Source organism: Anser brachyrhynchus (assembly GCF_964034855.1).
Source record: "Anser brachyrhynchus genome assembly, chromosome: 1".
NCBI lineage: Eukaryota > Metazoa > Chordata > Aves > Anseriformes > Anatidae > Anser > Anser brachyrhynchus.
This window is the reverse complement of record NC_137694.1, coordinates 175,712,867-175,726,696: the sequence shown is the minus strand read 5'-3', so window position 1 is coordinate 175,726,696 and position 13,830 is coordinate 175,712,867. Positions and strand designations below refer to the sequence as shown.

Here is a 13,830-nt window from a genome sequence, read left to right as displayed (position 1 = left end):
TCATTCAGCCTTGCACAGGCTCTGCTGCTCATCTGTAGTATCCCACAGAGAGCTGTACACCAATTTGTTGTTGGAAGATTTCTCCATCAGTTAACAAATAGAAATGCTTTAGCAGAAGAGCCCAGTGAACAGAACAGAATTTTCTGTTGGTAAGCAGGAATAGATGGAGGAAACATGTTTGTAGGTAGCAAACTGATGGAGCTGCTCAGCTGTTACTTGTAACTGCAGTCCTAAATATACACGGGCAGAGCATGCAGCAGTCAAAGTCTGTGACTTCTGTCATGCTCTTTGCCATCATCCATATATTCATTGTTTTCAGAAGTTATGCAAGCTGTAATAAAACTTAAAATATAACTGCTCTGGTTATGATTTTCCACGCCTAAGTGCAGACTTGCTATATTTGTATCGCTATAAATTCATCTTTCTCAAAAATGTTCAGAACAAGTTGTTCAAGACAAGTCATTCAAGCACTGAACTCTTATTAAAATAGATGGAATGTTCAGTGCCAAAATATTTTTTGGATCTGACTTGAAATAAGTATTCACTTCACATTATATATGTTTCTAAACTGTTATTTTTAATGTAGGGAAGTCTTTCAATGGAAATCCATTGAGAAAGCCTTTTATGAAATGCAAGCTTACTTTGCTCTAATAGTGTTATTTTAAAAGTAAATTAGCTGTTAAAAATATTTTAAATATTGGATTTATTTCGTTATGCATCTGTGAAATCCATTGAAGTCTATGTAAAAGCATGCAGCTAGTCACTTGGCTTGACTGAAGTTACTTGTTGATTCATTAAGCTCAGCTGATAAAGTATGGTGGTGGTACAAGGTCTTTGGAATACATGGGTCCAAAGTAAAAGCACTGAGCATGCTATTCCTGTTTTACACTTACTAAGTTCTTGTCTGTCTTACCAGAGGTAATTAAAATAGCAATGGTAACAGTAGATTCTTATGGCAAAACTTTGAATAGATGCTGAAACTCCCAATGACTTAGGCTTCCTTGTTCACTATCTTATTTTAAATCCCTAAAAATTGCTGAAATCCACCACTCATGTCATTTTTACCAGTTGCTGCAGTAATTTTTCTGCATTTGATTGTTTGTACTATAAACCTTTATTTGCTTTTTCCTATGAATCTGCCAGTTTCCATATTTTTGCCATTAAGCAAAAAGAAAGGGAAGTGGTTGAGTCACCATCCCTGGAGGTCCTTAAAAGACGTTCAGATTTAGAGCTTAGTGATATGGTTTAGTGTAGGACTTGTTAGTGTTAGGTCAGAGGTTGGACTGGGTGATCTTGGAGGTCTCTTCCAACCTAGATGATTCTGTGATTCTGTAAGCTTAGTGACAGTTCAGGGTATGTAGCCCTAGGTAGCCATTGTGCAAGTACTAGAAAACTCCGTCTCTGATCCTAGAACATTAGACAAATAATGTAAGCTGAAGGATGGAGATAATCAAATACAAGTTTTTGGATAAAGCCAGTTGTATAAAACATTTGCTGGTAATTGGAGAATGAAAATGCGCTGACAGAAGAGATGGCCCGTATCAGAGGTTTGTGACCACCTTTGCTTTATAAAATGTAATCCAGATATTACATGTATAAGGAGGTAGGAAATTGTATAATTTATAATGAGTCACAAACAATTTATAAACTGAACACAAACAGCTAAGGCTGGAAAAATAGAGTTGATAACTAGATGTATGACTTAAGTGACTACAGATTTGTAACAGAAGATATGTAGAAGGTTGAAATTGTTAGGTAGGAGAACAGAAGGAACATAAAAGCAAACGTTAGTGATCTTTAAGCTTTGCCTAGATTGGATGCTATTCCAGCATAGCGAAGACAGTTTTGAGCATGAGTTAGAGAGATTTCGCATTAAACTGAGATAAAGGACGTAGACCCAGAAAAAAATTGCAAGGTGGAAATAAACTAAAATGGCAATAAAAAGAGATAAAACATCAGTGGCGGATGAGGGTCAGTGAACAAGAAATGGTGGAAGAGAAGAGATGCAATTACTTGTAAAACAAGAAGCAGTATTTAATAAAGTTACGGTTTGGCCAAATACTATTTTGGAGAATTTTAGATCCAGTAGGGTTCAAATGAATAGGTAAAACACAAGCAACATCAGATTATCATCTGATAGGAAGATGGCAGACTTCAACAAGACTCGGTAACTTTGTGGAGAGCAACAGTACGTAAGAAGGAAGGAATAATAGAAAGGCATTCAGTTGCTAGCTCGTACGATTTGCTGCAATGCTTGTTTTCATTTTATTCAGAGTCTCAAGGAAGTGAATGTGATTTCACACATTGCTCTTGCCTTTTTTAATGAAGATACATGAATTGGAATGCATCTGAAGCTTTTCATTCTGTATGTAAAGACAACTACACCAAAATAGACATGTTTAAGACAAATTCTAGTTTTAATCTGATTTTACTGAGTTCAGCGGGTCAACAACATTGTCTGAAGTTTGATGAAGATTTGCTGATGTAGAAATTTACTGTGCTATACTTACCCTCAGAAAGAGGCTGTTTGTTACAGGTGAGACCCTATGCACTAAACTGTTTAATTTCTGATCTTTTTGAGCTAAGACTAGCACGGTTACAAAGGATCAATTTACGTCTGGTTCACTGCAGTCTCTTGAAAATACCAGTATGCATTGCTAATTTTTCTGTAGTGTGTATATGTCTATTTGTCTTCCAGTTCTGGAGAATCCAGATATCAAGCAGTTGATGGTTTACAATTTTACTTTCGAGGAGTAAGCTCTTTTATTTTAGATTGAAGCTTTTGGAAAGAATCTTTAAGAAAACTTGCAATTGCTGTTTGCTTTGGGCAAATAATATGAAAACTGTTCTCAACTCTTGAAGTTTCTTGAGTGTACTGAAGGAGCTAGACGTATTGACATTGCTTCAGGCACCTAGTTTACCTTTTAAAGTGTTGATGCTAGTATTGTTTGCCTTGTCAATGATGAGAGATTACTTCATATACTCAGAGTTTGTACTAGGGCTAACTATTGCAAAATGTGTGGATTTTTTGGTTAGACCTCTGCTTTCCTATTTCCTTTGGATAAGTAGTGTCTCTGAACCTCTTCGTATGAGGGAACAGTGCTGCAAGCACTAAAAGAGGTACACTGAGAAAAGTAAGTTTTATTGCAGAATTCCATAGTTCTCAGCCTTTGGCTACAGTGAAACAAAAAGATTTAAATCTATTATGCCCCATTTGATTGTGCCGAAATTCTCTTTTCTTCTACAGTTATTGCAGACTCTCCCTAGTAGGGCCTAATCTGTTCTGGAAATCTAGCTGTTACCACAGATAAGCCCTTTAAATAGCGAACCTTATCACGAAGAATATCGTTGTGTGAACCTGTCAGTTTCAAAATGCACGTTTATCAACATTTAAACTGATTCAGAATGAGCTGTTGTTTCTTGAGTAAGATTTCATTTTTCACAAAAGAAAGAAACCTAGGCTGTAGATGTCTTTTTTTTTTCTTGCCTCTTGTAATGAAATATCTTACTGCTGTGATTTGCTTGTTCTTCATTATATGCATGTTGCACTCTATGACAGTTCCTAAGTGTTGAGATTGTTGCAGAATTTATAATCAATCATTAAATATTCTTGGTTTGTGTTCCTGTGCATTCTTACATTGTGAGTAAAGGGAAATTAAGAGTTGTATGCTCAGTACTTTTCCCAGAAATTGATTTCTTGCACCATGTTCTAGAGGGAACCTGGTGTCTGCTAGAAGCTAGTTTTAAGAAATTTAGAAAAAAAAAAAGTAATTGTGACTGAGAAACCATTTGATAATCATACTCCTTCCTGTTCAATAACACTTTTTCTACTTTCAGTGTATAATTTTGCTTTTGCATTTCTCTTTGTTAGAAATTGTGATTCTCTTAAAAATCTTCTTTACTCTGTACCACCTTCAAATACTCCATCAGAGGAATGCTTTTCCTGTCAGTATCTCTTGGCTAAAGTAAAAAATGTGGCTGTTTTAGTCTTTCTTTGCAACTTGTTCTTCGGTCTCTTAATTATTTCTATTGTTTTTGAACTCCCTGTAATTTGTCAGTATCTTTCTGGCACTGAGATAACCAGGAGTGAATGCAATATTGCAAACATGTAATTACCTCTTGTCTCATTATTCAGAGGTTATTTTTATTATTGCTGCATGTAGAAAATTCATGGCTAAATTGCTGTCCAGTATACTTGTAGGCTTTTTGATTATTACTGCATCACAGATTTGTATCTGCTGTTTCAGATCTGTGTTTCTAGAATGCATATTGCCTGATTTTTGTTCCTTGCATTTCCATTCCCTTATTCTTTGCTTTCATTTCACACACATTTCTAAACTCCTGAAAGCTGGTATTTCTCTTGCTCTGGCAGGTTACCGATGTTATTTTGCTTCTTGAGTTTGTTGCCTGTATAACTCCTGGAGAATAACTTTGTTTTAATATATATGCCGTTTTTCTGCAAATATTTAAAACTTCTGTGGCTGCCTTGAGGACTGGGTTTTGAGATTACTCACTTTGTTTTTGTTAGCTTTCTTAGGTTTATAAAAAGGGACTATTCACTTCCTTTATTAAGTGATCATCCATACAGAAGCAGCAGTTTCTATGCATGTATGCATTCATTCATATGTGTGTGTATATATGTATATGTCTACTCATGTATAATGCATTTAACTACTCTTCTGTTTAAAATAATGCTGTTTACCTGCAGGAGGATGAAGAAGAAACTTATGAGCAAACTCTAGAATTCCGCAGAGGAGGTGATGGTCAGCCAAGGCGGTCCACACGACCTACTCAACAATTCTATCAACCCCCAAGAGCTAGAAACTGATTAATAAGAATTAAAAGGTAAATAGATGCTAATGACATTTTATTTATGGATTTTGATTTCAAGAAAAGTAGATCTGAATTTTTGTATACTTAATTCTTCAGTCTCTGAAGTTTGTGAGAGAACTTTCTACAACTTTGCTAGTAGTTGGTTTGTATAACAGCCCTTGGCACTGGGTAGTAGACCATGAGTGTTCTTGAACAAATAAATTATTGTAATTACCATTATACAAACAAATATAGATCTCAATTACTATAAAAAGTTTTTTTCTCATTAAAAAAAAAAATCAAATATGCTGTACTGCATTCGTTTTACTTCTGGATTTTCTAATATCTTAATTCTCAAGAGTTCATTGACTATTCTTTATAAATCATTGCAAAGATGCATGTTACTTGGTTTACATCTTCAGTGTCTTTGTTTTGCGTCTGATTTTTTAGGTACTAGCTGGTTTATTTTTTATAAGGCTCTTTTTAGTTTCTTTCATTTCTCCATTCCTTCGCTTCCAACTGGTTTAATGGGTGCTGCTGATCTCTGCAGCTTTTGATATTTCTGACATGCAATAATATAAGACTTTACTTTTTTGATCATATGTTCACCTAACTTTTTCATTTGAGGGAGTACTACCAATATAAGGAGAAAAATTTACTCTTGACTCTTGTCAAGGTGATAATATTCTGATTTTTGTACATATCCTTAAATTTTCTATTTTAATAAGTGTATCAGTCACTATCAATAAACGTGTCATGAGATAATTATAAAGTGTGCCGAAATAATTCAGGTGCATGCACTGAGCTGAGTTCTAAACTAGTTATGTCAGCGCAGGGAGGTGTCAGTGTGATCAGCCTAATGAAATGTGCTCAGTGTAGAGGGCAGTCAAAACCTTTGTTGTTTTTGTCTTCAGATAATAATTTTTATGTTTTCAAATTGTACAGCGTAAATCTGGAAAACTGTTTGGCTTTGCTCAGGTTGGGAGAGAGGGAAAAAAAGACATCCAGAGAGAATAATAGTAACTCCTGTACCTCAAGAAGAGTGAATAAATGGTTGACAAATAGGAAACAACTTTTATAAGGCACAGGTTGCTCTGTGTGGGTTTTCTTGCACCTTGCTTTGAAAGTTCCAGTGGGATCCTGATTTAAACTGACAGCAGATTAAGGATCAAAATCTACCAGCTGTGTAAAAACAGCAACAACAACAACAGAAAAACATTTTAGTCTTCCACCCCATTCAAATGCTATTGTTTTCTGTCAGACATCTCTAAATAAAGGGGTTTGATTCAGATGGTAAATACTGTCAGTTAAATGAAAAAGTTTGTTAACAAGTAGCAGCTATCATAAAGCTAAATAAAAATTTTCAGCAACTACTTATTTTCTTTACAAAGTACATCTGTTACTGAGAATACTTCAAAATATATTCTTTTTTTTTTTTTAATCCTAATTTAAAACACTCTTCCTCAGGTGATTAAATAAGGCATTTCATTTGTCTTCTTTTGGCCCAGGACTGTTTACTTCTTCAACCTCTACTCAAGATACAGTTAGTACCAATGTGTCATCCAAAAACCGAGCTTATTAGCCCAATACAATATGCAGTCACTGGCAGCTTAACCTTTGCTTAAGTTTTGACTAATTTTGTAAGCCTTACTTTATTGGAATATTATGCACTTTATCTTCTGCAAACATGAAAGAGTTGTATGTACCTTAAATAGTCATCGCTGTAAACAGCAATTCGTTATGGAAAAAATGCAATTTACTTCTTGATTGAAATTTCATTCCATCTGAATCAAAATACTAAATGCAGCTTTCCTAGGCTGAAATAACTGAATTGTCTTCCATTTTAACTAAGTGGAAACTATCTCTAAATGGGTAAAAGTTATTCAATTAGAATATTTGTGTATTTTATATTAAAATGATTTGATATATCTAGCTATTTTAAGTATCTGCTGTATCAGACATAAATTTGTATTTAGGAAATTTCCAGTATTAAGCTCAATTGCGGTTCAACATGAGATAATATAACAGCTATGGGATGTTGACACCAAAAAGAAGTTGACAAGATGAAATTAAATATATTGGTCTTAGATTCTTGATGCTAGGATCACTCAGAAGAAGAAAATGGAGAGGCAAAACATGCTTTCTGTAAAAGGGTTGGGTGGTGACAGGGGTGGGGGTCTCTACTTAAGGTTAGTTAGCTCCTATATTAATTCTAGTCAAGGCAAACCTTAATTTTATAAAGGATTTGTAATGTGTTGTTTTTTCTACCCCAACCCTCTGTCACAGTGCTGTAGTGAATATATGAACAATATATGAACAGCTAAATATCCTGTTCCCTTCTCTTAGTGCAGCATTTGGGGTTATTGCTCAATAGCATCAAAAAGTGGAAATTCTCCCTCAGTTTAAGAATGCACCAGTCTTTTTGATGGTAAAAATATTGCAACGTTATTTTTAAAAGCTTTTTCTGTGTGATACTGAGCAGCTTTCACCTGCTAGGTTTAATTCCTGAAGTTTGTGTAGAGTCCAGTATAGCTGATGTTATTTGCCTTGTTTGATAGGTAAGGTGGTGTGAGGAAATGTTCATCCTGACACTGTGGTGATTATATTTATCAGATATGTCTTACAGTTCCCCATAGTACATCTCATGCTGCTATAGATTTTATACTAAGTTGAACTTAGAAATGTATTTATTACGTGACCTAACGAGGTGGCTGAAGACAGCCGAACTAGAGAGAAACCAGGAATTAAAATCTATTAAACTTTACCAAAAGTAAGTGGAGGATGTAGTCAGTTTCTCTCTGATTGTAAGTGTAGGCAGAAGATCGAACATAGTCCTTTTCTAATTTGTTTTCAGCTTACCTAGACTTGTATGACAGTGTCATGATATGTGAAAGCTCAAAAATATTGAATGTCAGTTCCTGGAAGTGGATTTCTATATGGTTTCTTCCTTTGTATTTCCAAGAGCTTCTGAGAACATGGCATCTATATATATATATTTTTTTTTTTGTTTCAAGTTTTCAATAACCTGCTAGATGACATGATTTATCATGGGAAGTTTTTAAGGAATTTAGTGAGAAATAATCTTACCACAGCTTTCCACTGAAGGATGCTTCACCAGATCATTGACCTGCTGCTTGAGAGAAGAGGTTTTATATCCCTTATACCTCTCCATCATGTAAAGTAACTTAAATGATTTTTCCTGAAAAGAGATGAAGAGCTCTTGTTGATGACTATATTATAAATCATTTGTTGCAAATTATCATATTGCAATATTTAACATTTAAAAATGCCAAGGTGCCCTGTCTTCAAAAGCAAATAAGGCTGTTCTAAAAACAATGTCTGATGGCCATGTTTGTATTGAGTATGATAGGGACATATCAAAGATGAAGCATGAAGTTCATACAGTAGTTCATATCCCATACCCCAAAACTGTATACGTACCTGTACAGTGTTGCACCACTTGACAGGAAGGGCGTTATTAGCACTGGTACAATAATGCAGAAATAAAGCCTTACTGCTTCCTGGATTAGTTTTCGGCATACTTGTTTAGGTGTTGAAGTTGCCCTTGCAAATCTGGAATTATTATTGACAAATACTAAATTCCTGAGTGTTTTGGTTTTTTATTATTATTATTTTTAATATAATTTGTGTCCTTCTGAAAAGCTCACCGTGCTGTTCTATACTTCAGGTATAAAGAACAATTGCTGCAGACTTATGGGAAGTCCTGACTTGGTGATTACTATGAAGGCAGAGCAATAGAGTAATCATGTTAAGGTCAATACCTCGCTGTAGATGCAATTGGCCTAGAAATGGTTTATTAATATCCAGCAGTGTGAGGTAGAGGACACTTACTCAGAATTTTATCAGAGCACTGCATCAGAGACCCTTTGAACTCAGTCTAGGTTGTTTCGGGTCAAACTAGTCAAACACTAGTTTTAACAGGTCTGTAAGTTAAGATATTCTCTCTAGAGAATAAAGATACAAGAATTAGAGTCTAACAGCAATAAAAATATGTCCTGAGCTTATATTTGCTGGGTAGAATGTCATGATAGTATGAAAAAGAAGGGGAACAGTAATCAGAAATGTGGTTTTTGAAGGGTCAAGGCTTTTGGAGGAGCTTGAAAGAACCTGAGTGTGAACCTATAAGTACTTGGTCATTATCTGTTTCTTGGTTTTCTTTTGTGCAGTGACAGGATTAATCTACACCTTTTCAAACCTACTATGAAATTTGTATTAAAGTCCTTACCAATGGAGAAATTGAATTTTTGTAAGAAGTCATTGCCAGAAAGTGTTCTTTTCTTGTATTATAGCGATCATATATGTATTGCATTGAAGTGCAATCTTATGACTTATTCTTTTAAATACATATCTCTGTAAGTACAGAAAAGCAGGTGTATACTCTTTTGGAGGAGAAAAAAAGTAGTAGCAGTAAAATGTATGTTGCACAAAGAGCAGAGTTTTTGTACTTACTGGTTGTGTTTCTTTTTTTCTTTCCCCTGTTCAGCAATCTTCTCCTGGTGAGGGGAAATTCACTGGCAGCTCCAACTTGCTGAAGACTTCTAGAAGAACTTCTGGCTTTTTCCAGGCAACAGGGTGGAACAAAGAAAGCTGGTGTGAGCAGAAAGAATTTGGACCTGATACCACAGGAGACTTTTTTAAAGTTCTTAGTTATATGAAGCTGAATACTTTTTACATATGAAAGAAGCAAATTGTCATTGCTGCCATCAATAAAACCACAGTGCACTATTCTATTCTTTGCCTTGTATTCTTTTTACTGAGCCTCCATTGTTAGTAAAGGTAATACCAGTGTATTATTATTTTTATTCATTTTGAATTTATTTTGGTTCTAATCCTGTTTCTAGTAAAGTAGAAGTAAAATTCCTATTTCCTCAAAAGCAGACAGGATTGGGCCTTGAATTTAGATTTTAGGCTAGCATTAGTGAAACGCTAAAATTTTTCAGTTAATTATTGTACAGTGAAATTCTGAATGTTTTGATTGTTTTCTATGTTTTTTTTTCAAATTTGCTAAAGGCCAAAATTAACAAATTTGCCTCTTATGTTTTTTTGAAGTGTAACTAAAAGCTTGAAAGGGAGATAAACTCAGTGCTTTCAAAAGACGTTTTCTAAATAATCTTAGATAAATATTTTCTTTTTAGGAATATTTATGTTATGGGGATAGAAACAATTCTAGAAGGTACAGGAAAGTAGTTTAAACAAAAAATACTGAAAGATGCATATAAATATTTCATACATAAATATGTATATACATACACATGCAACCTGTAGAATAGTAGGTTCTGACTTTCCTGTAGCTTTAAACTGCTTTTATTGCTTCATGTTACTAGATTGTTCTCAATTATTGTTGATGCTTGGAAAAAAAAAAAGTCAAATTGTACTTTTCCTTCTAAGCTATATCTTTGAATCTTATGTGATTATGACAGTTGAAATTTCACTATTTCTTTAACTGAGAAACACCAGAAGATCTATATACCTTGCAAGTCCCTTTTAAGCTTTATTTTGATGGCTTAATTAAGATTGAAATGGCACATGTTTTGAAATGGACAAAAAAATCCACCTGTCTTCTCTAAAGACAGAGTTTTACCTGAGACGTGTTGGTGGTATAAATTGTACAATAAATTCTAGTGAATTTCTGAGTGCTCATACAAAACTCTGGACAAAACCTTGTTTGTGTGGATGAAAAGAAGTTATGCGTTGATGATGTAATTAATTGTATTTTCAGTACGTAATATGGATTGCTGTCTGAACACAGTCAGATGTAGCAAGCACATTAATATTTGCAGAATAGTAAGGAAGGAAATGTTTTGCTGCCTTAATGCAGCTTCTTGAGAATTGTAATGCAACTCATTAACAATTTAAAAGAAACTTGGAAGCTTAGAACATGAGCTGCACAATGTTGAAATTCTTCGCTACCAGTTGACGTACAACAAATTTTATGAAGTTTGTTACATTTAAGCTAGAGACCATTTCCCAAACACTATGAATCATCCTGGTCAGTTCTGCACAATTGTACCAGCAAATAAATAAATTGTAGATCTAATACATTGGATGTTGGATGCTTTACTTCCAGAATTATTGGTAAGACCACTTAAAACAGCTATTCAAGTTTCATAAACTATGCAGTCATAGCACTGTTTTAGAAATCAGTTTTGATTTTTTTTTTTTATAAATGGACTTACATTAAATGAGAATGCTACAGCCAGTGTACTAAAGCAGTCTGAAATTAAAAATCACTTTTGGTGTTCTGATCTTTCTTTCCTCCTGTGAACTAAATCATAAAATTCAGAAAATTGCAGCCTGATTTGGTGAACTGTTTAAAAAAGAAAAAAAAAAAAAGGGAAAGAAAAAAAAAAGAAAAGACTGTAGAAATATGATGTAGCATTCCTCTGTAGTAGTTGCGGCATTCTGAAATTACCAAATGTGCGTGCAGCTCTTTGTAGGCAAATGAAATATATTTGAGAACATTCTTTGGAAAACAGTAAAGCCAACATTCATGTCATGGTCTTTTCTTCAGTGGTGCTGAGTAACTGGGAAGGCAGAGCAAGCAAGCAGCTGGAGAGTCTCTTTGACAAGATGTGTTGTCTTCATGCGTTTTATGGTCCTTTTCTATTTTGGTTTCAACTGAAATAACTATCAAAGTTCTGCCTGTTCTTTAGGTTCTGGAAAATCAGTAGTAGAGTAAAAGTATTTGCCTCAACCTGTTCTGAAAAGCAAGAATTGATTGTAAACTCGTTGATTCCCATATCTAGAAACAACATGATTATAAACCTACCTAGTTTATCAATTATTCCTTAATTTGCATAATACATCAAATCCACAAATACAATAATTTCCAGTCATAATGTAGTAAGGATTGCATACATGCAAGAACATTAATGTATCCAGTTTTTATGTTCAGAAGTTGTTACCATTACTAGATATATCTTCAGAAGTGATGTAAGCTATCTTCTTATCTGCAAAGTGCAACAGCAAAAGCAAGGTCGTGAACTTTGTGGGGCTGATCCGTGTTGCTAAATGAAGGCAGAGAAAGAGAACTGCATCCTGATACTCCACACTACTTACTTGATGGCTTAATTTCCGATGCTGTTTTGGACTACTCTTGATTAGCTGTTTTCAAGACAAACCTGTCACGAATTTCACACTTTGCAAGCAGAACATGAGGTAATCTGAGTTTCTTGACCAGTGGGTCCCTCCTGGACTTCCTTTGCTAGAAATACAGTTTATGAGAATTTGTCTGAATTTTAGGAATGCAATTCTAATGAAAAGATTTTTCTTGTTATGGGCTTGTATAGAAAATTTTTACATGATGGGAAGTAATAAAAAAAAAAAATTCAATTGTTCTAAAAGTTATGTTCCAAGTTGGTAACTATATAATTGAATAAAATTGTTTTACATTTTTTCCCATTTAAGTTATTGAGATATGAAATCATTTTGAAACAAAGAATGGAAATGTTCTGTTTTTATCTTAAATGTTTCCAGAATCTTATGACAAAACTGGATTGAAGTTGTCATATTTTCATTCAAAATTCTGGGTTGGACTAACATCTACTGACACATTCATATATTTAATATTTTTATGTTAATATAGCTTTTATTTTCTCACTAACGGGTTCTTTCTTAATAAGTCTGTTGATGTTTAATCTGGCAGGCACCACAGCCATTCACTCACTCCTCCCAGTTGGATGGGGGAGAAAATCAAGGGGGAAAAAAAAGATAAAGCTTGTGGATTGGATAAAGGCACTTTAATAGGACAGAAAAGGAAGGGAAAATAATAAAAACAGTGATACAGGAATACACAAGTGGATGCAGCTGACCAATGCCCAGCCACTCACTGAGCAGTTGCAGTCCCCGTGGCCAGCTCCCCCCAGTTTTATTGCCCCATATGATGCCACATGGTGTGGGATATTATCCCTTCGACCAGTTTGGGTCAGCTGTCCTGGTTCTGACCCCTCCCAGCTCCTGCTGCACCCCCAGCCTCCTCCCTGGCAGGGCAGCATGAGCAACTTAAAAGTCCTTGGCTTAGTGTAAGCACTGCTCTGCAACAACAAAACATCAATGTGTTATCAGTGTTATTCTCGTCTTAAATCCAAAATACAGTGTCATATGAGCATCTAAGAAGAAAATTAACTCTGTCCCAGCTGAAGGCAGGACAAAGTCTTTGGAAACAACAGTACAAAGCACCTGTCCGCTTTTCCAAGAAATATTCCTGGAGTAGTCTTCACAGAATCTCTGTAACGGCTTGAGCTTTATGCAAGATGAAGTATTAACAACCAATATTTCCACTGGGTAGTGAAAAGTTAATATCACAGGAGATATTAATGTTATCCTTGAATTGCATTTGAGAATAGATACAGGATGAGTAAAAGCTTAATGGTAGAAAAAAATTTAGCTTGAGGTAAAGCTGGAGAGACATTTGCAAGAGAACTCCTCAGTAGCCGAACTAGCTCATGAAGGGTTGGTCTAATCATAACCAGGTAGTTGAATGAATCTAGAAGCATAAGGTAAACAATCCCTTTCTAGCACTATGGTTAAAGGGGACTTGATGCAGAAATATCTCCTGTACTTTTGTGCAAACACATAATCATTTTTGGATAATTGCCTATAGATGCCTTCAAGAAGGAGAATTGCAGTTCAACTGCTTTTTTATCAGGTGACTTGATCCAGCTCCAACAAATTTTTATTAACTTTCTTGAGAACTGTATGAGCCTTAGGAATGACTAATTGCACAATTTAGCTAGCTCAGTTCAGTTTTCTACTTGTCATATAGCTATTGAGCTGTTCTCTTGCTTTTTGTTTCTGAAATGTCTTGGAGCAACCTATTGCAGGAGAGCAGCTAAACCAGGGAAGGTATTCCAAACATGTAAGAACTGACCCAGTCCTGACATTACATGTATATGAAAAGTTTGTGTATTACTGGTATCCTTCAAAGCAATGGTAAAGGCTCATAATACCTTTCTGTTTATTTTTTAATATATTCATTTTGTACCAATTGCTTATATT

The 13,830-nt window shown here is 34.8% G+C and overlaps 1 protein-coding gene across 2 annotated transcripts in view; it reads left to right on the top strand.

Annotated features, from left to right (window-relative positions):
- TDRD3 (tudor domain containing 3) overlaps positions 1-12,234 on the top strand; it is a 110,888-nt gene extending 98,654 nt beyond the window's left edge. For both annotated transcript variants that reach the window (XM_080577038.1, XM_080577037.1), the window contains exons 13-14: positions 4,709-4,845; positions 9,317-12,234. In XM_080577038.1, the coding sequence (XP_080433164.1) occupies positions 4,709-4,828 (120 nt within the window). In that variant the 3' untranslated portion in view covers positions 4,829-4,845; positions 9,317-12,234. The remainder of the gene's footprint in view (positions 1-4,708; positions 4,846-9,316) is intronic.
- Positions 12,235-13,830: the final 1,596 nt, after the last annotated feature.